At 40.6% G+C, this 24,431-nt stretch overlaps 3 protein-coding genes across 3 annotated transcripts; 2 read left to right on the plus strand and 1 right to left on the minus strand.

Annotated features, from left to right (window-relative positions):
* The first annotated feature begins 77 nt into the window (after positions 1-77).
* LOC108151379 (huntingtin-interacting protein 1) lies at positions 78-6,507 on the plus strand. Its single transcript, XM_033387906.1, has 10 exons — positions 78-320; positions 1,098-1,516; positions 1,576-2,306; positions 3,094-3,203; positions 3,270-3,803; positions 3,871-4,230; positions 4,298-4,657; positions 4,720-5,155; positions 5,217-5,621; positions 5,681-6,507. The coding sequence occupies exons 1-10, from the start codon at positions 285-287 to the stop codon at positions 6,166-6,168; spliced, it is 3,879 nt and encodes a 1,292-aa protein (XP_033243797.1). The 5' UTR covers positions 78-284; the 3' UTR covers positions 6,169-6,507.
* A 99-nt stretch (positions 6,508-6,606) lies between these two features.
* LOC108151378 (vacuolar protein sorting-associated protein 13D) lies at positions 6,607-20,004 on the minus strand. The gene is made up of 18 exons (XM_017279941.2): positions 19,822-20,004; positions 18,965-19,755; positions 17,868-18,908; positions 16,782-17,806; positions 16,584-16,720; positions 15,738-16,518; positions 15,541-15,669; positions 15,144-15,474; positions 14,281-15,076; positions 13,881-14,133; positions 13,667-13,811; positions 10,240-13,605; positions 9,976-10,179; positions 9,048-9,911; positions 8,664-8,978; positions 8,111-8,608; positions 6,940-8,052; positions 6,607-6,859 (listed from the first exon to the last, which is right to left on the minus strand). Exons 1-18 carry the CDS (start codon positions 19,916-19,918, stop codon positions 6,809-6,811), a joined length of 11,937 nt encoding a protein of 3,978 aa, XP_017135430.1. The 5' UTR covers positions 19,919-20,004; the 3' UTR covers positions 6,607-6,808.
* Positions 20,005-20,302: 298 nt separating this feature from the next.
* LOC108151909 (hsp70 nucleotide exchange factor fes1) lies at positions 20,303-24,063 on the plus strand. The gene is made up of 5 exons (XM_017280821.2): positions 20,303-20,414; positions 20,486-20,563; positions 23,102-23,648; positions 23,705-23,913; positions 23,989-24,063. The coding sequence occupies exons 1-5, from the start codon at positions 20,376-20,378 to the stop codon at positions 24,040-24,042; spliced, it is 927 nt and encodes a 308-aa protein (XP_017136310.1). The 5' UTR covers positions 20,303-20,375; the 3' UTR covers positions 24,043-24,063.
* Positions 24,064-24,431: the final 368 nt, after the last annotated feature.

The following is a 24,431-nucleotide window of genomic DNA, read 5'->3' on the forward strand; positions in this document are numbered from 1 at the left end:
ACATGACTTTTTGGTGTTTCCAGATGGGGATGAAAAATATCGATACGATACCCATCTCTAATTCCAGATACGGCAACACTTGTTATGATTCACCTACCAAACATACACAAATACACATCGGTTTAATATGAATTTCTGCAGAGCAACAAATGAAAGCATTGTGATAAGATAAGATAACTTTCAATGATTTAAGCACAAAGTTTTCCAGTTTATTAATGAGCTGACGAATAAACTCCAAGCAAGCCTACAACGCCCACACGTTCGCTAAGAAATCCATTAACACAATGTCGACGCTTGCCGAAAAGGACATTTACCAGTTGGTACGTACTCAATGTACATTTATGCAGTTGTCCTGTGCCTGGTGTCAGGCGGTGCCAAGAGATACACTTGAACATATAGAGATATGTATATACTTGTTAAAACCAACCATCACCCGCGATTTCCATGTTTGCATAGGAAATGGAATGCTAATGTGTGTACAATGTACATATGTATGGATCATCAACAACAGTCGAGTTGATTAAACAGTGTCTGTGTGCAGCTGAAAGTGCAGTGAATACTTACAACTTTGAGACTCACTAACAACAACACAAACAAGAAAAAAAAACTGTTGCCATGGAAACCCACCTTTTGACTGGCCTGGCCCGATCTTGCCCAACAATGCTATATGGGTTTACTTCATATTACTTCGCGAACCTTCCTTCAATGCGTTGCAAACATCTGACCAAAATTAGAATGCTCCCCAAGGGTATCAAATCAAACAGGGCAAATATCAATGGAATGATCGATGGGCTGTCAGCTGCGGTTGCGCAAATGAAGATGGGCCTTGTGCGTTCAGGTATAGGATTCTTAGGAATCAGGCCACAAGATTAAGGGTTGGCGCCTTTATGCCCAACTAATACTTCCCTTTGACCTATGCTCCAACTAATGTTATTAGACAATTGAATGCACCTGATCGTAGATTTGCATTTCGCTGATAATATTATGACTATTTATATTGGAGGGTCTATTTTTAAATTTAATTCACATAAAATATTTTCGCGTGTGACGTTGCTTCTAGCTTTAATAACTTATTGTATTGACATTTTTTATTCCAGGTTGTCAGCACAAACAAAGCTTTAAATGGTATGGAGGCACCATTAAAAACGAAACATGCTCGATCCATTATTATTATGATACATAAAACCAAAGAAGCAAAATCATTTTGGAACACCATCTCCCGGCAGCCCTTAATGCAAAGCAGATTCACCGCCTGGAAGTTTTGCCATCTGCTGCACAAGGTGCTAAGAGAGGCTCCTCCAAGCGCTATAAAACACTCTCAGAGTCACAAGAAAATGATCCTTGAAGTGGGCAAAATGTGGGGTCTTCTGCACAACGATATTGGACTCTGTATAAACGCCTACTGCAAGCTCCTGGTCACAAAACTAAATTTCCACGAAAAAAACACTTTTCCCGGATCCCTAATAATTTCGTTCAAGGAAATTTCAAAAGCTGCCGATCGGGATTTAAATTACTTGTAAGACTTGAAACAATCATAGAGTTATACCGCATATTAACCCCTAACGTTCGTTTCAGCTTTCAATTGTGTGTGGAGATCTTCGATTATTTGGAGGATATAATTGCACTGCAGTTACAAATATTTTCTTCCATAAATACCTACCGGATGTCGTCCATGACTCAGCAGGGTCAATGTAGACTGGCACCCATGATTTGTCTCATTCAAGACTCGAACTCCCTCTACGATAATAGTGTAAGGATTATGTTTAAACTCCATGAAAACCTACCGAACGACGTCCTGAGCGGCCACAGGGATAGGTTTAATGGTTTATTTTTGAAGTTGAAAGTCTTTTATGAAAATGTGCGACCGCTTCAGTATTTTAAAAGCTTAATTTCGGTTCCGGAATTGCCCGAATCCAGTCCAAATTTCAGTTCACAAGTTGATTTCAGTAGTTATATACCGCCAGTGGTCTATGTGCAACCAGAGCCCGATCCAATTGTTGAAGATCTTGTTGAGACCAGCTGTCCCTCAGAGCCAGATAATAGCCAAACGCAGCAGCAGTTGAATACACTCGAGAGCATTATAAATGAGAAGGACGCCATGATTGAGGAGCTTAAATTAAGTTTGAATTCATTACAACAAAATTTCGATGAGCTTGGACAGAGCTACCAACATGAAGTGCTCGAAATGCAGAAAGCCAATGCCCTCTTATCGAATGATCTGCTAATATCAAGGCAAATGTGTGAAAACATACGGATGCAAAATGATGATCTTGAGCTTCAATTAAACAAAAATCCAATGCTAATACGTGAGTAACAAGTATCTTTTATTTTTGAACAACACAATAACTGATATCGCTGCCCCATTAGTGGACCAAAATCGTAATATTGTGTTATGTCTGTAAATATTCTGGTCTGAAATTTCCTTAGTAGAGTGGTGGGGACTTTTCACAGCTTTTTGTAATATTTAAATATTTTTATCCCATTTTCTTGAATTATGTTGAATAAAAATACAGACTCCAGCTGAACCCGACGCGACTACACTATATACCATAGAGTTCCAGTTAGAAATACAATTAGCGCGCAAAACTTTTCAACCCCCTTCCACGCGCTTACTTATTATCTCTCTCTGTCTCATACACTCTTCCCCGTGCAGTGTGCACCCTCCGGCGAAAGGGAGCGAGATAGCAACACACATACTGACTGAGTATCGGCTATAAATGTAGAGCCGCAGCCCGTTTCCGTTCGTTTTTATTGTGTTTTATAAAGAAAACTCAATTCAGATCTTCTATTAATATATTCAGGCGTGTAGCTAAACATATAAACATAGCTTAACATATAAAGAACTAAAGAACACACACAAAATAAACACTAAACGCATACGAAAGCAAAGTCGTGGCAGGATACGGAACCCGCGGGATAGTTAACAAAATATCGGGCATTATCTGGAATCGAACAGATTTAAATTGTCGCCGAGGGTTCAGCTAGTTTGAAATAAAAACATATTTATCAAAAAGGTAATTAAAATATTTTAGAAGTAATAAACTCCGCATATTTTTAATAAATAGCTTAAAAACGAATAAATCTATTTTACAGAAAAGGTAATGGAAGAAGAGGAAAAGCAGAAACAATCTTCGGAAAAGTTTAACAAACTGAAATTGCTGTACACGCAAATTCGGGATGAGCATATTAAATTATTGCGTGAAGTAAGTGAACCTACTGTCTTTTTAATGACCTGCACTAAATGTTCTCTCTACCATTTCCCATTTCAGCAAAGTGAATCCACAAAGGTTTTAAATAAAGAGAAGCAAACCAACTCTGAGCTACTATTGCAAACAAAAGTCCTCAACAATGAGATACTAAAAATAAAAGGCGATGTTGAGGAAAAGAACAAGACCAACTTTGATTTGTTGCAACAAATAGAGGACCAAAAGGAGCAGCTTTCGCAGCTGGAATCGGTTAGGAATGAGATAAAGGAGCAATTCGATAATGTAGTAAAGCAAAAGGAAATACAAGAGCTGGATTCTATTTCGACGTCTGAGAGATTGAGTGAAAATAGTTTGATAATTGAGAAACTGAATGCGTCTCTAAATGAGGCCCAGGAAAAGGTTTCAATTGCTGAAAGCCAAATAAGTTTGAAAAACGAAGAAATACTACAGCACTTAAAAGCGCATGAAACAGAAAAGGAAACGCTTCTATCACAGAATGAGCAACTAAAGCTGGAGCATAAAGCGACCTTTGAGGATCAAAATAAACAATTGCTGGAAACTATAAATAGCCTAAAGCAAAAGGAAACTTCCCTGCAGGTAGATCCGTATAAATTCTCTTATTGTATTGCAGGTGTATTACTTATATTCGTATGCTTTCACACAGGAATTAACAGAAGCTTTTGCGCTACTAAAGCAGGAATTCGATAATGTAACCAAGCAAAAGGAAATACAAGAGCTGGATTCTATTTCAACGTCTGAGAGATTGAACGAAAATAGTTTGGTAATTGAGAAACTGAATGCGTCTCTAAATGAGGCCCAGGAAAAGGTTTCAATTGCTGAAAGCCAAATAAGTTTGAAAAACGAAGAAATACTACAGCACTTAAAAGCGCATGAAACAGAAAAGGAAACGCTTCTATCACAGAATGAGCAACTAAAGCTGGAGCATAAAGCGACCTTTGAGGATCAAAATAAACAATTGCTGGAAACTATAAATAGCCTAAAGCAAAAGGAAACTTCCCTGCAGGTAGATCCGTATAAATTCTCTTATTGTATTGCAGGTGTATTACTTATATTCGTATGCTTTCACACAGGAATTAACAGAAGCTTTTGCGCTACTAAAGCAGGAATTCGATAATGTAACCAAGCAAAAGGAAATACAAGAGCTGGATTCTATTTCAACGTCTGAGAGATTGAACGAAAATAGTTTGGTAATTGAGAAACTGAATGCGTCTCTAAATGAGGCCCAGGAAAAGGTTTCAATTGCTGAAAGCCAAATAAGTTTGAAAAACGAAGAAATACTACAGCACTTAAAAGCGCATGAAGCAGAAAAGGAAACCCTTCTATCACAGAATGAGCAACTAAAGCTGGAGCATAAAGCGACCTTTGAGGATCAAAATAAACAATTGCTGGAAACTATAAATAGCCTGAAGCAGAAGGAAACTTCCCTACAAGTAGATCCGCATAAAATCTCTTTTTGTTTCACAATTACTTATATTCTTATACTTTCAAACAGGAATCTACAGTGGCTCTTACGCTCCTAAAGCAGGAACAGCTCTCGGTGACTCAACAATACGAGGACTTGCAGGGCAGGCATGCGGCTCTGGAAGAGAAGTTCCATCAAACAACGAAACAAGTGGATTCTATTACTGAATCATATGAAAACTGTCATTCCAATCTTAACGATGTCAGAAAACTGGTAGTTCAAACTGTGAAGGACATTTGCAATTCCAAATTGAGTGATTCCGCCGAACAGCCCTTAGATGCTATTCCAAAAATCACAACAGAAATGGATGGGCTCATAGTTACATTCATTTCCTCGCCTGATTTACAAAAGGCTACGTCCATTAAGGGCTTGCAGGCAGCTATGTTCTTTGGATATGCATTTATTAAATTATATGAGCAGTGCGATGTGGTCTACAAGTCCACAACAGAGATTGAGACGGGTCAAGGTACGTTGGTAAAGCACGAGATTTTGCACTGTATAAATAATTGATATATTTGAAATTTTAGATATTTTAATGAAAGCATCATCCATATGCTCAGACATCTGCACCTTTTTCCAATATTCTCTCAACGACGAACCGAGGGAAAAGGAAACGCATAAGGCTTTAAGCGATGTACAATCGAAACTGTCGGATATACGTAAATTAGTTGATAAAATTAAACAGACATTTGAGAAAAAGATTGACTTCGATAAGCTGCTCGAAATAGAGCTTCGAGAGATGGATAGTGCGATCGATGAGGCAGCCTCAAAGATTATTAACCTGTTGGCAAAGGCCCGCGAGAAAGATGACAAAACCAACCTGGAAGTCAATGGGAAAATTGTGGATGCATGCACGACCCTAATGGAATGTGTTAAAGTCCTAATTTTAAAATCGCGTGTGCTTCAGCAGGAAATCGTCGCATCTCAAAAAGGTAGTACACACAGCTACATTTAATGTTCCATATTTCCAAACCGCTTTTCTTCATTTCAGGAAATGCGAGTGCTAATGAATTTTATAGGCGCAACAGTCAGTGGTCGGACGGGTTAATATCGGCTTCAAAAAGCGTAGCTAAGGCTGCGAATTATCTAGTTGATGCTGCCAATAATGCCATTGAAAGTGAATCTGGGAAGAACTTTGAGCTCATAGTCGCTGCCCAGGAAATTGCTGCCTGCACTGCCCAGATGGTTATTGCAAGTAAAGTCAAGGCTAATCGTAATAGCCAAAATCTGACAGACCTGACCAAAGCATCGCGGAACGTAACTAAGGCCACTGGAACGTTGGTGGCCACTGTTAAAGATTGTAATTCCCAACTGGAAGAACTAAACGAGAAGGAGCTCTCCAATCTTACACCATCCCAAATAAAGACCATGGAAATGGAAATCCACGTTAAGGTTCTCGAAACAGAGCAAGCACTGCAGACACAACGTTTAAAATTGTCGGCGTTTAGGAGGGAGCACTACAAGAACACAGATTACTAAATACTAAATAAAGTGTACCTAAGTATTATGTATTTTCTTTATGTTAAAATAATAGCAGAACAAACGCATAGATATAGATGCAAGAAATGGTAAACATTACAAGGACAAGGGCTCTCTAATATTATCCTCAGAACTGGGTTTGTTTGATTGTGGCCTTAGTTTCTTATTTGCTGTAAGCTTTCAATATTTGTTAAATCCATTAAATTATTTAGTATACCCGAGCAATGGTCGTATTTTACTTTGGTAGACTAGATAGACCTATCCTTATCAAAAAGAGATCACACCAGATGTAAAACAGCCAAAGAGAGTTTCTTATTAAATTTAAATTCTACGTATCTATTCGCACCTTTTATGTATTATTTTTCAAAACAGTACAGTTCAGGTCAGTGGTTGAGACCCACACCACAGGATCAACTTGGATCATTTTAAAGCTCTCTGTTTTATTATTTTCTCATTTATTTCAACAAGTAATGATCTGTCTTTCTTATCTCTTCTATCACATTGTATTTTTCCAATATCAAGTAAACCGATTACAAAATTAAAATCATAATTTTAATGTACAACGATTCTTGCAACCGTAAATATATTATATACACTCTTAAGTTCTAACTTGTATTATCACGAAAAGGCTTATTGCTTTTTACAAGACGGCATGTTCATGTTCGTGGAACACACTCTTTGCGTAGTTTATCTGAAAGAAAAAATATGCATGATGTGTGTTAATAAATTGTTTCATATTTTTGTATTAAATTATCAAAAACATTCACTTACGCATCTGGATGCAGCTTCAGCACATTCCTCCGATCGACATCGTATTCTTGGTCGCGTAATCTTTGGAAGGTTGGTTGATATTTCAATGTAATGGCTAGACGATTGCCTGCTTGTCGATGGGCTTGCGCCCATATTGGTTGTCAAGGGATGGCATGAGAGTATTTCGCTTAGATGCGACTGAAGCATAATGGTTGGATTTCCATCAGTAAGTGAGAATATCCGAACAAATTCTGTAGAAACAAGCAAACGCAATCTCGCCTCTTTATCGCTCCATAGATTCGGGTCATACGATATTATTTTTTCGTCAAAGTTCCTACGATTGATAAGGTATAGAAGCTGCTGTCCCTTACTCTGACGATTCGAGTACAATGGCAGAAGTCCGCCAGTGGCACCAGTCACGCACCTGGGTAGCCGCTTTCTGTCCGGAGAAATTCTGGCTGTACCCCGGCTGGTTTCCCGCACAGCACTTGCTGTTTCTGAGGCCAAGTCAAGCACTCCGATAATTGGCTTTGTGACTGTGCCCACTAAGCCTTTGCCAAGGCCACTGAGAAAGCCAGGAACGCCATCCGATTGAGCACCATCGTAGGTGTGTCGAACAATACTGGTTACTCCTCCAAGTAAACCAAATCCGAATCCCTTCAAACCTGCTGCCAGGTGGCCGCCAGAAGTGTTTGTCTGTGGTTCCAAGATTCGAAGTCTGGTTTCATTGTCATGTTCATCGAGAACCACTTTTCCCAGACTATCAGATAATGTTTCTGTAAGCTTTGCTGTTGAATTCGATAAGCCATGGGCTACATTCTTGACTAGACTCGTCACCGAGCCTTCGAAAATGAGTCCAGAGACACCTTCGGAGAGATCGTTGGCGAATCCCAAGGGGTTTCCTAGAAAGTCCACACTACCCAATATCGAAGCTGCGTGCCACTTGACTTGGTTTATGTAGTGCCTTTTCATTCCCTTCAGATACACGTTCAATGTCTCAAAGTGAAATTTATCCGAATAGCTGTCGAGCTCTATTAGCGCGTCTTCGAACTTAATGAGCGTAAGTCCTAGTTCCTTTTTGGTTTCTGATAGCTCGATGGGCAGCTTGGAAGAAGTACTCGCCGATAGTCGCACCTGTTGAGAGGCGGTTTACTTAATAATCAAATGATATGAATCGAAAGCTAATACACACCTGAGTTGAGCCAATATTTAAGTTTTCAAAGTAGTATCTTTTCATATTTTTGAGTATGAGTTTCTCCTCAAAGTTCTCGAAATCGTAAGCAACGCTTAAGCTTTGCCTGTTGGATTTTCCGTAGCCGAGAAAAGAAGCAACCTTAAGTATAAGCTTCTCTTCAAGGTTCGCAGCAATCGACGATTTTAAGTCCAGTGTGAGGTACTTGAAGATGATAGCGTTCTTATTCGGGCAGGGCAACATTTTCAGTTTCAGAACCACAGCGTTATCTTGCTCACCCTGTTCAGTGGGACAATTAGTATGTAGGGCCACTGGGGTGGCCGCATCCAATAGCTGATTGTCGATTTGTATAGACGAAATGGTCAAGTCCAATGAGTTCTCAAAGACGCTTTGCACTAAATCACAGTGTATGAGTTCCAGGCTTATAAACATAAGCTCTTCACAGGGTTTCCGTGATATTATTGAAATACCGATGCCCTTCAGAAGTTCAACATTTATCTGAAATATAAAAAATTGTATTTTTTGATTGATTTTAGGTAACGTAATCACCTACCAGATACTCATGCAACGGTGATACCGTCCCTTCATTAGCCATTTGTCTATTGTTCAGAGAGGCATGCATCCATATCAAATCAGGAGCTAGGTATACTGTATTTTGTCTAGTTTTTATATCGCCTATCTCGATGGTGCATATGGGACCATCCATCTTCATTGACAGCTCCAATTGACCCGATCCTGGTCGTAGCTTTTGTGCCACAATATGTTGACTCATTGGAATGCTTCCATTGTTTCTTTTGCCACTAGTATTTTCGATGCGCCCCAGTACCGCTTCAGAGTTGGGCTGCAGACCATTGGCACTCCAGCGTGACTGAAAATGATTGGACCAGAGAGTGAATATCAGAGCGAATCCGACATAGTGGTGAAAGATAACTCTTACCTGAACGCACATGTTGGCATGACACATCAATCGACCGCTTTCGAACCTCCATGTCTGTGTGGTGATTCTCTGCTTATTTGGTGTTCGAACCACCAAAGTGGTAAACTCTGTGGGATTGGGAGCCCTGTCCAGGTCTAGTACCAGGCGGACAGCATGCGCCTCATTGGATTGAATTGGGGGCGTGGATCCTTCGTGCTCCAATTGACCGTTGGAGTTCATGAGCCACAGCTGGGAACGATCACCGGAATTCTTCTCCATTATGATAACTTTTTTTCCTCTAACACCCAAGACTAGTTGCTGATAGTTTTGATCGGGTTTCCTTTCCTGATTGCTTAATCGGTCGAAGGTGTCGTGAAAGGCGATGTATATAAAGTTTGAGTACGTCAAGCTTCTTTTGATATTCGTCTTGTTGATTGGAAACTCAACCATATTTCCTCCAGGCGCTTCCACCAGCAACGTTTGTGTGCCTGAAGGGTCATCCATTACATAGGCTAGTGAGGATTGGGCACGAACGGGCGTAATCCAAGATGGTCTGGTGCCCGTTTGTGAGAAATTAATCGCAACTTCCGAGCAATTATCAATGCGTATCGGCGGGGGTAATGTTCGAGCGTCCGTGAACAAAAGAATATACGTGGCATCTTTCGAAATGACTTCCAACCGCAGGAAAAACATTTCACTCCAATCATTTCGTACATTTATGTACAGACTTTGTACCTCATTGATGGGTATACCTTTGGACCAGCAGCAGCACTCTACATCCGGTATGCGTACACAAATATACTGCTCCTGATCCCAATTTGGCCAATGAAAGGCGAAATTGCAATCGATTGGAGCTGAAATAATATTACTTGAACTGGGCTTATCCTAAAAAGACAGACAGAAAGTTTAGCAATAAGTTTAGAGATGATGTACTGTACGATTTACTGACAATATCGCAGCGTTGTATAAATTCCAGTATGTAGCCACTTCGGTTGTGAAGATGGAATCTGGGCGATAAAGTTAGGAAAGTCGTGCAGGCATATAGTCCTCTTCCACGTCGTACGCTTATGCCGATTGCATAGCTACCCTTGGTATTTTCAGCTCGCAATTCCCTGTGACTGAGGTCCTTGTGCATGCTAAAGCTTTTGCACCACTAAAAAAGTAAAATATTTGGATACAAATTTAGTTTAATATAAAAATCAGTTGAGCATACCAAATTGCTGGTTCCGAAGGCACCACCCAATCGTACTTCAAGGGCAGGCGATCCCTCTTGATCCGAAAACGAAAACATTAGCGGTGCCACCTGTCGGGCTGTTTCGTGCTCATCGAATTGCCCGGCCGCCGTGCTGTTGCTGCCGTCCTGCCTGTAAATGAGCGGCAGCCCAGTCTTGTTAATGATCCAAACCGGAGCACTTATGTACACCTCCATGCCCTTGCCTTGGAAAGATTGAATAGATATGCGTAAGTGGAGTTCCCGCTTTTTGATGTCGATCAGCTTTAATTTTGGCTCAACAATTCCGATGTGTCTGCTGGGGACTTTCACATGTCCCGACAGTTGAAAATTGTCCAAGGTAATGCTCAGGTTAAAGGGCTCGTATATATTGACGTTATAGATATTAATACTCTCGGATGCACCGATTCTGCCGGTGGCACTGTCGTGTATCTTAAACATTAGATCGCAACAAAGCATATTGTTTATTTTCAAAGGAGGTAACAGAGCGATTTTGTGCCCAGGCAAACCTGGCTCCTTGCAGTGAAATATTTCTCTATTTATACTGATTAGGGTATATAATAAGCTCTTATTCTTGTCATAGCACACTAGCAGCTCTTGCATGCTATCGGTGCAGCAAAGTTTCCATAAAATCTCCTTATTGCTGAAGCCTATGTCGTCAGTATAATTTCCAGACAGCTCCTGATTCTCACTCGAACAATGCGCAATGTATATAGACGCATCGATAAATTTGAGCGGCAGAGACAGCTCATCGTTGGGTTTTATAATACTTATGGCGGATAGGCCATCGCCGAAGTCACTCCTCAGCGTCGTCTTCAAAAAGATACTTCGATCTAGTTTGTTTGTCAGCCACAATGATGATTTCACTTTGATCAGCTTCTGTGCAGATCCAATCAACGAAATATCGAAGATTATTCGGCATTTTGTGGCCAAGTCAAGGGAATCAAGGTTCGTTGTCCGGAAGAACACACCGACTTTGTCCACTGACAGTGGTCCAATTAGTCTCCAGCCATGGATCTGTACGAATATCTGGTGCAAATTCAGCTGATGGGAGTGTATGTGTCTCAGTTTACTCTTTTGGATGAAATCGAACGTTTTCGTCTCGTTGGGCGGGACAGAATGCCAGTTCTTTATAATCTCCAATTGATGCACATCCGAACATGACATGTCCCCAAGTGGTGCGTAAATGGGCTTGAACAGCAGCGGGGTTCCGGTCAGATTTTGCAGAGCAAACGGAATAAACGGCGAGCGTTGTCGAAAGTTCTTGGCTCCGTTGTCATTGAAATCGTTTGTCCAGTTCTTCAGCACCATGTTGAATAGCTCTATAAATGTTGATGTAATATTCAGCTTGAGCAACTGCTTGCTGAAGATCCCAATCTCGAGTCGTTTCTTATTCTCCACTTGACCTTTGGTGTATTTAAACTTGGCATTACACTCCCATGTTTCGGCCACCGGTTCCCAACCGCTGAGGCGACGATTGTAATAGTTGAGGGCGACTTCGGTCTCGACATTGGCCAGGATATAGTGTTGAATTTTGGACTGATGTTCCTTTGCCTTCAAATTCAGGTTGAAGAGCACCTTGGAGAGTGATACCTCGAGCAAAGGCACGTCCGCATCCATGCAATCGTCAATTATGAACACCGATATAACGTTCGCGTCGACCATTATCTCCTTCAGTTCCAGCGCAGGGTTTCGATTGGTGTTTTGCTTCTGTTGGGATAGCCACAGGGCGGCGTCGTTGATCTTCCAATTGTTTATTTGCATGGCATACAGGCAGTCATTGATCGGAAATCCCATCGCCACGAGGGGCGCCACTCTTTCCAGATCACACTCGTCTGAGGATACGACCTTTTGTACTCTCGATGTTTGCGTGGGCAATAGCCTTGCCATTCTCGAGAAAAGTTTAACGTCGACATAGGAAAGCCGAATATTCAAAGGTTTTTGTACGAGAATGCTCAGGCAGTTGCTTCGCAGTTCTATGTTCAATGTGAATGGGTCAATTATGGACAGAGCACTGTCATCTTCGGCATCCAATGTGCAGGAAAAGATTTCCAAGTGATTGATATTCAACGATATCGGAACGGAGAAGCTACTGGGCTTGTATGATATTACTGTGGTACTCTTTAAAATGATTGCCTCCGAGTCCAGACGACTGCAGTCTTCAGTGAATATAATCTCAGAGTCTGTAATATTTACAATGAATTCTGTGACAGAAATCGGTTGTGGGAGCGGCTTTTGCACTATTTGATAGGCCAAACTAGTATCTGACGAGGAAGATGTGGGTGAATCTTCCATCAGATATGCTTTAAGTTGTTCCAGAATATCCATAAGAGCGAAAACTCTCATATTATTCAACATTATTGTATACTTTGATAGACTTGCATTCTTCCTGCAGTGGATTTCCACTTGGACAGCATTCCTAGGCGTCGTACAAGTAGTATCCTTCTTTGAAGGCTGCAAGATATTTCTAAACACATTATCATTGCCTACACCCGAGCCGTTTCGCTCGTCAACGATCAGTATGTTGGTCGATATTAGGTCAATATCTTGCGAACCATCGCTGAAAAAATCTATTTCCAGGGTCGACTTGATAAAGTGGATGCATGCCAATGGCTCTATGGGCGTATTTTGTGTCGTATTCAGAGTCAGCAATATGGAAACGTCTTCCAATAGGATTTGTATTGAAATCAAGTTCAAAATGGTCTGCGACACTTCGCTCTTGGACACCAGACTAATCGAAGACAGCATTTCAATGGAGCTGGAGACATTGTTGGTGTATTTGGTATACACGTCGTCTATTTGCTCTCCAATATTATTATTCAGAAAGCTCCGAATCAGCTTGTACTGCTCAATGTTTATCATGCCATTTACTTTAGAAAAGGTCCCCTTCGTACTGATATCGGGGCACACTCGAATCCTCTCTGTTGAAAGATTTCTCTCCAACTGCAGATTAAGGTAGCAGGATTCTTTAAAGAATTCCTCCCCCAACCGCACAAACTTCATATTGGCGATGATAATTCGATCCCCATCACGATCGCTCTTTGGTTTCACTGAACTTCTTTCTCCCGAGAACATATTGATGTTGACCAAATCGATGCGAATCACGTCCAAGACCTCGTTGGTTTTCGCAGAGTTTAACTTCTTACTTATGATACATGCCTCGCTGGCCAAATGAAAGCTATTCGTAAGCGTAAGCTGCCCAAGATTGGCAATTATTACTTGTTTGTTGCTATACGATGCCGGTAGCACGATCACTGGCGAGTCCGCCTGAATGAAAAGTTTCATTTTTGTTGGCCGTAGACTTTGGTCGTTCTCCACATTATGTTTTTTTAGTTTTCGGATCACAGGCTAAAAGAAATCAGTGGGCAAGATATTAGTAATCACATCACTAGCGAATTCTGTCTGTTACCGTTTGCAATTGCAGCAGATCCTTAACAAATAAATGTAGCTCTGTGGCGAATCTCTTTGTGTGTATATAATGTACTGCCGACATGCCGATTTTCAGTGTCGAGTCCACGTCTAACGTCTTTAGTACTTCCACATCGCATGGCTTTCTGTGAATATACACAATGGTCTATAAATAATTGAAACAATAATTGGCGGAGACGGGGACAGGCACTCACTTTCTATAAAAGAAGTTCAATGCTTCTGTTCCGCTGGTGACAAACTTTTGCTTGTAAATGTTTCCATACTGTGTAAGGTCAAACACCGACAAGGATCCCAAGTGTCCCTCAACAGATTTACCAAATTGGTCATGAATTATCTTAAATAGCGCGTTTGACACATTCACTCTGGATAAGAGCGAGTCATTTCGAATCAACGTAAAGTTGAATGATCTTATTGATACCTTCAATGTACTAAAGAAATCGTTTGTATCTAAAAAGAATAAATAAAAGGGTTGGTTAGTAGTTTAGCTTTCTCTCTCTCTATCATGCTCGTCGGTGTGGCACCCCCTGGATGAGTAAGCGATAGGTCGTTGCTGGGAGGAATATTTCTTAGACTGAGTACCGGGTATTGTTTTACCTTTTTCAACCAGCTTCTTTCCTTGTGTAACTTTCTGATTATCGTTCTCTGCGGCGATCAGACCGAAAAAGTCAAATATGGTGTACCAACGCTCCACGCAGATGGCCAAATTCAAGCAATTAAATTGAATTGAACTGAATTGATCCATCTCGGAGGTGCCTTTGGAGGGGCGTCCTCTATGCGAATTGTAGGTGACTAAAGTCTGACCTCCTCTCTTGCTTCCTTTGTCGTTTCTCTTGGAAAACTCCGATTTCTTGGCTCCATCGAAGTTTTGAAATGGATTTTTCTCCTGGAAGCATGAGGGCTCCGAGGTAGATCTATATTTCCGATAATTACAATGGGTCGGTATGTCCGGGCACGATGATGAGGCTGATGCATTCTTTTTTTGGCCCTTTTCATGATTGACGGAAGTCACCATATTTCTGAACGGTGATGCGTTATCCGATTTCAGATCTTCCATCAACACCGACTTTAATATTATTTCTATATCCTTGTCATAGCCTTTAACACGATGTTTAACATTGAAGTCCTTGAAGGTAATATTTATCAAGTCATCATGGTGCTGGTTTTGTAAGTTGATTTGAAAAACAGGCACAGAAAACTGTATAATGGTGCAGATGGTATGTTCGTCAGTTATATCCGAATCTGGTATGCTAACTCCACTGGGATCGGGGTATGCGGATTCAATTGCTTTGCCGTTTGAAAAATTCGTAGCATATTGAATGGACTCATTAAGTAGCTCATATCGTTTCCGATTGAGGGATACCTTAAGCGTTTCAACCATGCTGCCTTCAATCTACAATGAATAAACAGGAATAATCAGCATCTATACTATACATGTTCTTTTCTCTTAATGCACTTACTGAAACCGTATCAAGTTTTCGTTCCTCACCATTGCCGTTCCCTTCGCTATAGCCGACCGAGAGCTGCAATGTAATAGCAGTATCGTGCAATATGGGAATGGCATCCTTATTCTTAGACGGATGCACATTGAAGCAGTTTTCACGTTCGTCAATGGTCATCGAGTATACGTATATGTTTTTGATCGCTATGGTATAGGATTCATCAAACTCATTCGAGTCATTTACAATCATATTGGAACAGGTCATCTTTCCCAAATTGGCAATCAAAACGTGCGTGCTTGTACTCGAAATCGGCAATAGAATAATTGGACTGTTGATAATGATGTCCAGTCTAAAATAAAACGGAAATTTAAGGGAAATTTTTAGGGAATTTAGATGTGGCGATAAATGTATTTACCGGTTGTCATGACGATTCTTCTGGGGATTAACTGGTCGTGTCTGATCATTGACATCCGTTGCACGGATTTGTTGCACAAATTCCTTTGCCATATCGGTTGCCTTATTGCCTATAGAGGTAAAAAACTCTCTGAAAATACATAAAATTACTCAAGCTTAGCTCCTTAAAATTGTCTTGTATTACATCTAAGTTATTACCGCAAACTTCGTTTGAAATATGTGACGCATGCGTTTACATCTTGCAAAAATCGTGGACAATGGGTGTAGGAAACCGAGGCCATTCGCATTTGAACACTGCATGTGGTTTTATCACTCCAGTGACTTTTAAAACTGAACGCATCGATTTCATCGCACTTGGAATCAGCGTCACATTCATGCACGTCCTCCAGATTTTTCGAATATATTTCATGTGACAGTCTGTTGAGGACTGTTTGTCGGTTCAAGTCCGAGGTTCTTAATATTTGATCGCGCCCAACGGATAGAATCCTTGGGAGGAAAAAAGACTCTGGGGTTATGTCAATGATCTGTATACCTCCCAGGGATCCAAATACGGATAGCTCCGACTGAAATGAAGCATTTATTTTCGCTTCAGTCAAGGTCAGAGTCCCTACTTTGCGACCCTCGTGATTTATTTTATATAACAATAAAATATTCAGTCGAAAGAAGTCGAAGAATATTTCGTTATGGTTTTGCTGACTGGCATCATCGGGATCATCCAAATCGGCTGGTTCTTCAGAGGCTTCTTCCTTGATTCCACAACTCTCGTTTTGCAGCGTACTCGTACCTTGACTTAAAATTGTTCTTTTTGCAAAGTTTAAAATCTCAAGAATGGTGTCCTGATTGGCTATTATATCCAAATTGTTGAATTTTATGTCTGTGGAGTGAAGGTGCGTTGAATTGCTAGCGGTGGGCGCAACGATTTTTACCTTCACAGAAATTAAAGCAGATTCCGCATCTTCGCAGAAAGCAGCAATCGGATCTGCCAACACAAGATTAGAATGAAATATGTATGTACTCTATATTCAGTTGCTCTTTTTTCCTTACTCTTTTGAATATTATACACTGCATTTTCGGTCATCGGAGCGCCTCGATAATCTGTGAACGTGAAAGGTAACGGCGATGCAGGAGTAATCGGTGAAGCGATTGGACTATGCTTTAGGCTGCCAGAAAAACTATCCATTCTAAATACGTAAAAATAAAATAAATATTTGATTTAAGAAGTTTTCTTCCTTAAGTACTTACCCCACATGTCGATGACTGGCCACTAATAACTCGAAGTCAGGCCCAAAGGACTGTATGGCATCTACCAAAAGTAGCCCATGCACGGACATTGTTATATTGGTTTCATTGGACTCCTTGATGATGCCCGCACGTGCGCCGATAATCTGTAGTTCAGCTATGCTTTTTTCCTTTGACTGCATCTCTATCGCGAGCTGACCAATGGCAAACTCAACAATGACTCGACTGTTGTCTTCACTGCTGGCAATATCGTTGACCCATTGCTCACTGGCGTACGTTTGGTTGCCGCCTTTATATACTTTGCGCACATCTTTGAGGGTATCTATAGTGGGATTCATTATGCTAAAGAAGTTATTGATGAGTACTTCATTTCCGTGTATCAGGATTGTGGGACAGGTGCCGAATAGCGTAAATGACGGATAGTCGGGATCCACAGTGAATATATTGCGCTGCTCCAGCGAAAGGGTTATATCAAATTTATCAATCAGGTGGAAGTTCGAGGCTGTTTTCAAGCAAGCCTGCCACCTTTCCTCGTACTTGCACACCAGTACTTGTAGATTTGAAAAGTTGATCGAGTATTTGTCATAGATCTTATTGTGCAAGACATATTCCAGCTCTAATTTTTTATTGAGCAAATGCTGTGCATTCTCAAGGACTGTTGGAGACTCTGAGCCACTTTTTTGTGATGCAGGCGGCGTAGAGCATGGCGTCATATAAGTTTCATCATCATCATCATCATCATCATCATCAGCATTAGCATCAGCATTAGCATCAGCATTAGCATCAGCATTAGCATCAGCATGCGCATCAGCATTCACATCAGCATTCGCATCGATTTGAGGATGATTATCTACAGATGGATCATCTGGAGCCGTCAACGGCAAGAATTTCTTCGCCTCATTTTTTCTCATTTCAAACTTTCCAAAGTCCAGCAGAACCATCAGCGAGTTGCCGACTTTGTAGTTTTCTAGAAATATTATGCGTGGTGCAAATATCTCAATCTCAAACATCCAGGTCTTGCGATTAACCTAAAAAGAACACCGATTACAAAATAATATTATTATTTATATTTATATTCTATGTACTTGCCTCGTTTCCAATAAATAATTGATTCCAGTTTTTCAAAAAGTTCTTCCTTCTCTTTCCAAATCGGTTCGTGACTATTGTTGAAGCATTTTCTTGATTTGAATCGGTTATAAAGTCCAGAATCCAATGAATTGCATCCTTATTGTACGTAAGATCCAAGCCTTTTGATTTAATATTAAGTTGAAATCTCAACTGATTTACATTTTCGTATCGCAGTTGAAATAGTACATCCTTTTCCAGAGTATTATTCAGCGTTGGGGGGTTCTCCGTCTGTGGCTTAATTAAGAATTTGTGTTTGGTATTGCTGTTCATTTTATCTAATAAATAAACTTCTTCTAATGATACTCCCACAGTGTAGGAAGTCAGCAGCGGACTGAGCTGAAGAAATGACGAGAAATTATTGAATTGCATTTCCATGGATTTTCGGCTCTTGACATTCGTCTCATCGGACTGTATGATTAGCAGGCCTTTGAGTAGCTTAATTTCAAAGTGTCCAAGGACAGCATCACACTTCAAATCAGAGGAACTTTGCAGCGAGTCTTCTAGGGCGACCAAAATATCATCTTCCAAATGTTTTATGGATTCATCCTGCTCATTATTTGCAGTACTCGTTGAGTTGCTGTACCAGCCCATCCAGTTCGGAAACCAAAGAAATAACATATTCTTTCCCTTCACATTGTGCGACTTGAACGACAGACCTTTGCTAAAGACTTTGTCAAAGCATATGCGTCTCAAAACACTTAAATCCGAGACGTTTCTGTCGGTTTCGATGTACGTTTTAAACTCTTTGTCTGCGTCGGACAGAATCTCATTTGGATTTACTATGATCAATTCATGGAGGCGTATGTAACGCAGATTCTCCCTTAGAATGGCAAAGTTTTCCTCTCTCTTTTTGAATACGAAGCCATGACAAACTAGGGCATATTTCCACCACAACTTCGAATCGTCTGCAACACTACAACTCGGCTTTTTCAGTCTGTACTGTCTGATTTCCCTAATTTTACGTATTTCTGCAAGCTTGTCCAGCATTTGTAGACGCTGGACCTAAAATATCGAAAATATTTGTAGAAGAAAATCTGCTGTGGAGTGGGAAAACTTACCTTAGATATATCTATAATTACTTCAGGAACTATTATCTCACACGAGACTCTGGGTTTGTCTTTTGTGCGAATAACCTGTAGGCACTTCTCCCGTTTCCATCGAGCAGTTGCGCAAATTGGCTTAATGATAAAGTTGTGGGGCCGCAGCTCGCAAGTTGAATGCAATTTGCTGAGAATATCCTGATTGGTGAACGATTGGCACCGTATGTCTTCATGCAGAATATCCCAGTACACGGATAGCTCCTTTAGCTCTACTAATTTGTAGTTCATTTCGTTGTTGGCAGCTTTGAACGAGCCACTCGTCCAATTCGAATCGCAGGTCTGGGCTGTTAACGATGCGATTTTGATGCCGGTGGCGATTTTGGTTTTTCCCACATCAACACTGTCTTCGTACCGGAAGTGGACATCAAATATCTTCAGCTCAATATTATCTATAATATTGGTTGCCATATTCGTGCCATATTTGAGCCAGTTGTTGTAGGAGGAAAAGTAATAGGATTCCATTTGCATTCCCTTTTCGGACCGCCAGCCCGCCTCAGCGTTGTCCAAGACCGCTAGCTTGTATTCCAGATCCTGAAGTTTCTCTTTGGCATAGTCCCAGCTATCAAGATTCTTTGGGCAAATTATACAGAAGAGCCCCTCCACCGATATGCACCACGGGGAGGTTCGGAATTGGCGGACGGGTACGTGGAGTTTGATTTTTCGTATACTGCCACCTACCACCTCCACCGGTAAGTTGAGCGCTCGTAGTGCATCTTTCCGTATCGGTATGTTCTCAAGCTCAACTTCGCCTTCAAGAGAAATACAATTTCAAAAATGAACGCATGAATTACATATGCAAGCATGTAAGTCGTTACCTGACAAAAGTGCAACAGATAATTGTACCGAATTCAAGTTTTCCAAGTATTTCCCCAGATAGGTATTCAAGGCCCACGTTATAAGTTCTCTTAACATGGTTGTCGAATTACCGCAGCCGCTGTTACGGCCTTATATTTATGTTTCACTTGTTTCCAAACAAACATATGAGTAATTGGTACCATATGAGAGGAACTGTTTACACTTCATAAATACGGTAAATAACATATTGCAGTTATTTTCATAATGGGAACGTGGAACAGGGTCAGAAAATTGGCAAATCATTTCTGTTTCATATTTGTAGATATCAAAAGACTGTAATAACAATTACAATTCAAATTAAACAAAACTACTATTTTAGATTAAACTAGTAAAGTTACCCTTAAAGCTTATTAATGTAATAATATACATTTTTCAGGGCTTTTGATATTTTTTCTGTTCCAAGGTACCATCTCAATCATATCGACATAACAAGGTTCGATAGTCAATAAGTTCCATACCTAATTCCTTTACAACATGTGATAGATAGTTCGCCAAGAAATAAATAGTTTTGAAAATGTCCGATAATTCACCGAGAAGAAGTTTAAATTTACAGGTAAGTCGAAAAAATAAATAAATTTAGTTGCGAATGATTTCTGATGTTTTTCTGATGTATTCAATTTGTAGGGTGTGCTGAAATATGCTGTCGCACACACCACAAGCCAAGAAGACGATGCAAAGCCAAGCACCGATCTAGATGACGAGGTATGTACATATGTGATTCTTTCAACCCATTGTGACAAATTATATCCCAATATAACGATGAAGCTAAGAAATGCAAAATATGTTCCTCGAAGAAGATACTTTAGGATCCGTGTTTCCTCGTAGCTGGTAAAATTGCATCATGTTTATCATGGAATTCGGTTTCGGGAATGATCTAGAAGGATCCATAGGCAAATTCTATGACGCCCACAGAAATTATTGTTTAATCAATAGTCATTTTAGTCTGTTTTTACCCAAACTTAAAGAGAGTTATCTCTGTTTATGTTGCTATTCTTCGAAATTCTTGAAGTAATGGGTGCCCGATACATACATATGTTGCATTTTAAATTGTGGACGTTGACATGCAATGACTGCATCTTTCAAGAGGCGATGCAGTTACTGCACCGTCAAGTGGCCCGTGTGACACCAGCAGAAGGCTGTTACGCGCGGATCCCAGGCAAAACGCAGCCCTCCTCCCGCCCAACCGACCGAGGGGCGCTGCCGCATGACGCGCGGTGCGTAGCCGAACCAAACGCGAACATGCAAGAAAGATAGCTATTAGACTAACATTCGAGGAAAATTAGTACTAAACTTACTAAGAAACTAAGCATGCAATCATAATACAAATACCACTACAATTACTAATTTCTAGAAAGGTGTGTAAGGATTAATAATTTAATAAGAGGAAGAAAATTAGTGGTGGATATAATATGGTAGAGGGAATTATAATCCGAGCATTAGACCCTAAACGGTTCATGCAAGGAATAATTCGATCTACAAAGTGGAAGGAACAACGGTATAAAATTTCTAGTCAGTCTAATAGGAATCGTGAAGTTTATGCGGCTCAACAGATCAGGGCTGTCTATGTCACCCCTGATCAAGTTGTGCATAAATATCACACCAAGCATTTTTCTACGGTTAACTAAGGATGGGAGGTTTACCAATAGTAGTCTACTACACCCGCATCCCAGTTAAGGCCCCGCAGAGCAAAGAGTAAAAAGTTTTTCTGTACTGATTCTATACGGTCCTGGTGTACTTTGTACTGAGGGCACCATACACAGGAGCCGTATTCTAAGATCGGACGAACAAGCGAGGTATAGAGAGTCTTTGTTATATAGGGGTCGTCAAATTCCTTTGACCACCTCTTTATAAACCCAAGCACGCCCATGGCCTTATTTACCATGGTAGAAATGTGTTCGGAAAACTTTAACTTGGGGTCTAACATAACACCCAGATCATCCACCAGGGTAATTCTCTCAAGAGAACCACCAAATAGGGTGTAGGGAGCCAACAAAGGGCTAGAACGATGAAATGTCATAACTTTGCATTTCGAGGCATTAAGGTGTAACAAGTTTGCACAACACCATGACTGAAAGTTATTGAGATCGGATTGCAAGCGAGAATGAAATGAAATGTCCTTGTACTGGACACAGAGTTTAACATCATCCGCATACATAAGTACTCGAGAGTATGTTAATACTGAAGGTAAGTCATTAATAAAGAGTGTGAAGAGTAAGGGGCCTAGATGGCTGCCTTGTGGTACTCCCGAAGAAACCTTTACTGGTAAAGAGAGGGAGTTTTTGAAGAGGACTCTTTGAGACCTAGAACAAAGATAGCTAGAAATCCATCTCAGGAGGTTGGGCGGAAACCCTAAAAGGTCAAGTTTATGCGCTAAAAGGGAATGGTTTACAGAGTCGAATGCTTTACTAAAGTCGGTGTAAATAACATCCGTCTGTAAGTTACATTGAAAGCCTTTAATAATGAAAGAGGTAAACTCTAACAAGTTCGTGGTGGTTGATCGCCGCCTTATAAATCCATGCTGAGTTGGAGATATAAGTGACTTGCAGAGATGTTGCAAGTGCGGAGTTAAAACCCTCTCAAACATTTTAGGAATAGCGGATAACTTTGCTATACCTCTATAATTTTTTGCATCAGACTTGCTACCTTTTTTATGGAGAGGAATTATAAACGATTCCTTCCAGATCGGGGGGAAGCAAGAAGAATCAATGGATAGGGTGAATAGTTTAAGCAAAGGTCCACACAGAGCCTCGGCGCAGTACCTGAGTACACAACCTGGAACCCCGTCTGGACCCGGTGAAAACACCGGCTTAACTAGTCGAAGATCATGAAGTAGGGAACATTCATTTAACAAGGGACTGAAAATGCCGTTCGACCTCGGTAAACCGTATGGGTACGGATGACCAGAGTAGCTTTCCTCAGAATAGGTGGTTTGGAAGAATTGGGCAAAAAGATCGGCAATTGCCTGATCATTATTTGCCGACGTATTACAAAATGATAGCGAGGATGGGTGTGCGGACGTTCTACGCTTACTGTTTACGAAGCTGTAAAACTGTTTAGGGTCCTGAGAAAAACGTATCCTGCATCGAGATAGGTAGTTCTTATAGCATTGAGCATTAAGAACTGAAAAGTTTGACCGAGCTAATACATAGTGAGAGTGTATTTCTTGAGCAAATGGTGACAAACCCAGCGTTTTAAAAGGTTTCTAGATAAGTCTAACCTATATGTTTTGTTTTCTTTCAGAAAAGTCGATTCCTAGAGGGTGCACTAAATTCACTCACAGTCGGCGCATCAAACGATTTTAAAACCGCACTGGAAATTCTGGACAGCCCAGAGACGAGTACAGAGGAAAAAAAGGAAAGTCTAAATCATCTAAGAAGCCACATTGATGACATCGATTTGGCGAATTCCCTGGCCAAAATGGGCGGCACAAAGACCTTAATCCGATATATAACAATGCCGGAAGAGGACCTGCAGGCATTGTCCATTAATATCGTCGCTGAGATGGCACAAAATAACATATTTTGCCAGGACATTTTCACCAAGGAGAAATTTCTGCCTGCGCTTACACGAAATTTGAGTGAAGGGAATGAGAACGCGAATATAGTTCGCTGTTCCATATATGCCATATCATCGATAATTCGAAGCTTTCAGCCAGGCATGAATGAATTTAAGCGAATAAATGGTATTAAGGCTCTACTACCGTGCCTGAAGTCTTCCAATTCAGATGTCTATATAAAAGCAGCATTTCTCATAGCATCCTTATCATCGCTGGACAAGTCCCTCAGAGGTACGATCATTTCATTCTTAAATTATAAAACCCTTTCATAAATCAATATTTTGCAGATGCATTTCTAAAGGCCGACGCATTTTCTATATTATTTGAAAACCTAAGGCCGATCGATTGCTTTGATGTGAAACAGGAGACCACACTTTATGCACTTTCCACCCTCTCGTTGAAGTCGAATCTGAAACTATCGGCGGGGAAACGCAAGGATTTGGACCTTATTTTGGCACAAATAATCTCAAAAAACAACCAAAACGAAAATTGCGAGGTACGTTTTATCGTTAAATTTACATTTGACGAACCATTCCTCTAAAACATATTTTTTATGTTTCTTTATTTTCAGGACATGGTTAATTATGCAAAAAATATTGTGGAAAACTTAAAAACACTGCCTTGAATAATATAAGAGTCACAGAAACGGGGAATGTATTAATTTAGATGGTGGGGATTTTATGCGTGATCATCCAAGAGCTTCGCCAAGCTTTCAAGGTGATTCTGATCGGTACAGTATTATGCGAAATTTCATTGGGAAAAGACCACCCCAAACAAGGCCTACAAACTGATAAAAAACCCGCCTTCCAATGGCAGTGGATCTCGCGTGATCTTGGCTCAATCTGTGATCCACATGATCGGCCAACCAAATGCACAATCACTTGTACTATGCGTTTGAAAGGCCGATTACGTGGATTGCATATCGATGATACTGCATACGAAACATATTATATTCCTCTTGATCCCCGTGCCACAGCCGATAAGAGTGTTGGTTCCGTGCTGCAATTTGGCGTC

The sequence above is a fragment of the Drosophila miranda genome, chromosome XR, assembly GCF_003369915.1.
Source record: "Drosophila miranda strain MSH22 chromosome XR, D.miranda_PacBio2.1, whole genome shotgun sequence".
In the NCBI taxonomy this organism is placed as follows: Eukaryota; Metazoa; Arthropoda; class Insecta; order Diptera; family Drosophilidae; genus Drosophila; species Drosophila miranda.

Bases quoted from the DNA above. Each gene is read 5' to 3' on its own strand.
- LOC108151379 (XM_033387906.1), top strand. From the start codon at position 285: ATGTCGACGCTTGCCGAAAAGGACATTTACCAGTTG. The intron at 321-1,097 runs GTACGTACTCAA...TTTTTATTCCAG, and splicing joins AAAAGGACATTTACCAGTTG to GTTGTCAGCACAAACAAAGC. The intron at 2,307-3,093 runs GTGAGTAACAAG...TCTATTTTACAG, and splicing joins CAAAAATCCAATGCTAATAC to AAAAGGTAATGGAAGAAGAG.
- LOC108151378 (XM_017279941.2), bottom strand. From the start codon at position 19,918: ATGTTAAGAGAACTTATAACGTGGGCCTTGAATACCTATCTGGGGAAA. The intron at 15,670-15,737 runs GTAATAACTTAG...ATGTATTTTCAG, and splicing joins TATTTCAAACGAAGTTTGCG to AGAGTTTTTTACCTCTATAG. The intron at 6,860-6,939 runs GTAAGTGAATGT...TTTTTCTTTCAG, and splicing joins CTGAAGCTGCATCCAGATGC to ATAAACTACGCAAAGAGTGT.
- LOC108151909 (XM_017280821.2), top strand. From the start codon at position 20,376: ATGTCCGATAATTCACCGAGAAGAAGTTTAAATTTACAG. The intron at 20,564-23,101 runs GTATGTACATAT...GTTTTCTTTCAG, and splicing joins GCACCGATCTAGATGACGAG to AAAAGTCGATTCCTAGAGGG. The intron at 23,914-23,988 runs GTACGTTTTATC...CTTTATTTTCAG, and splicing joins ACCAAAACGAAAATTGCGAG to GACATGGTTAATTATGCAAA.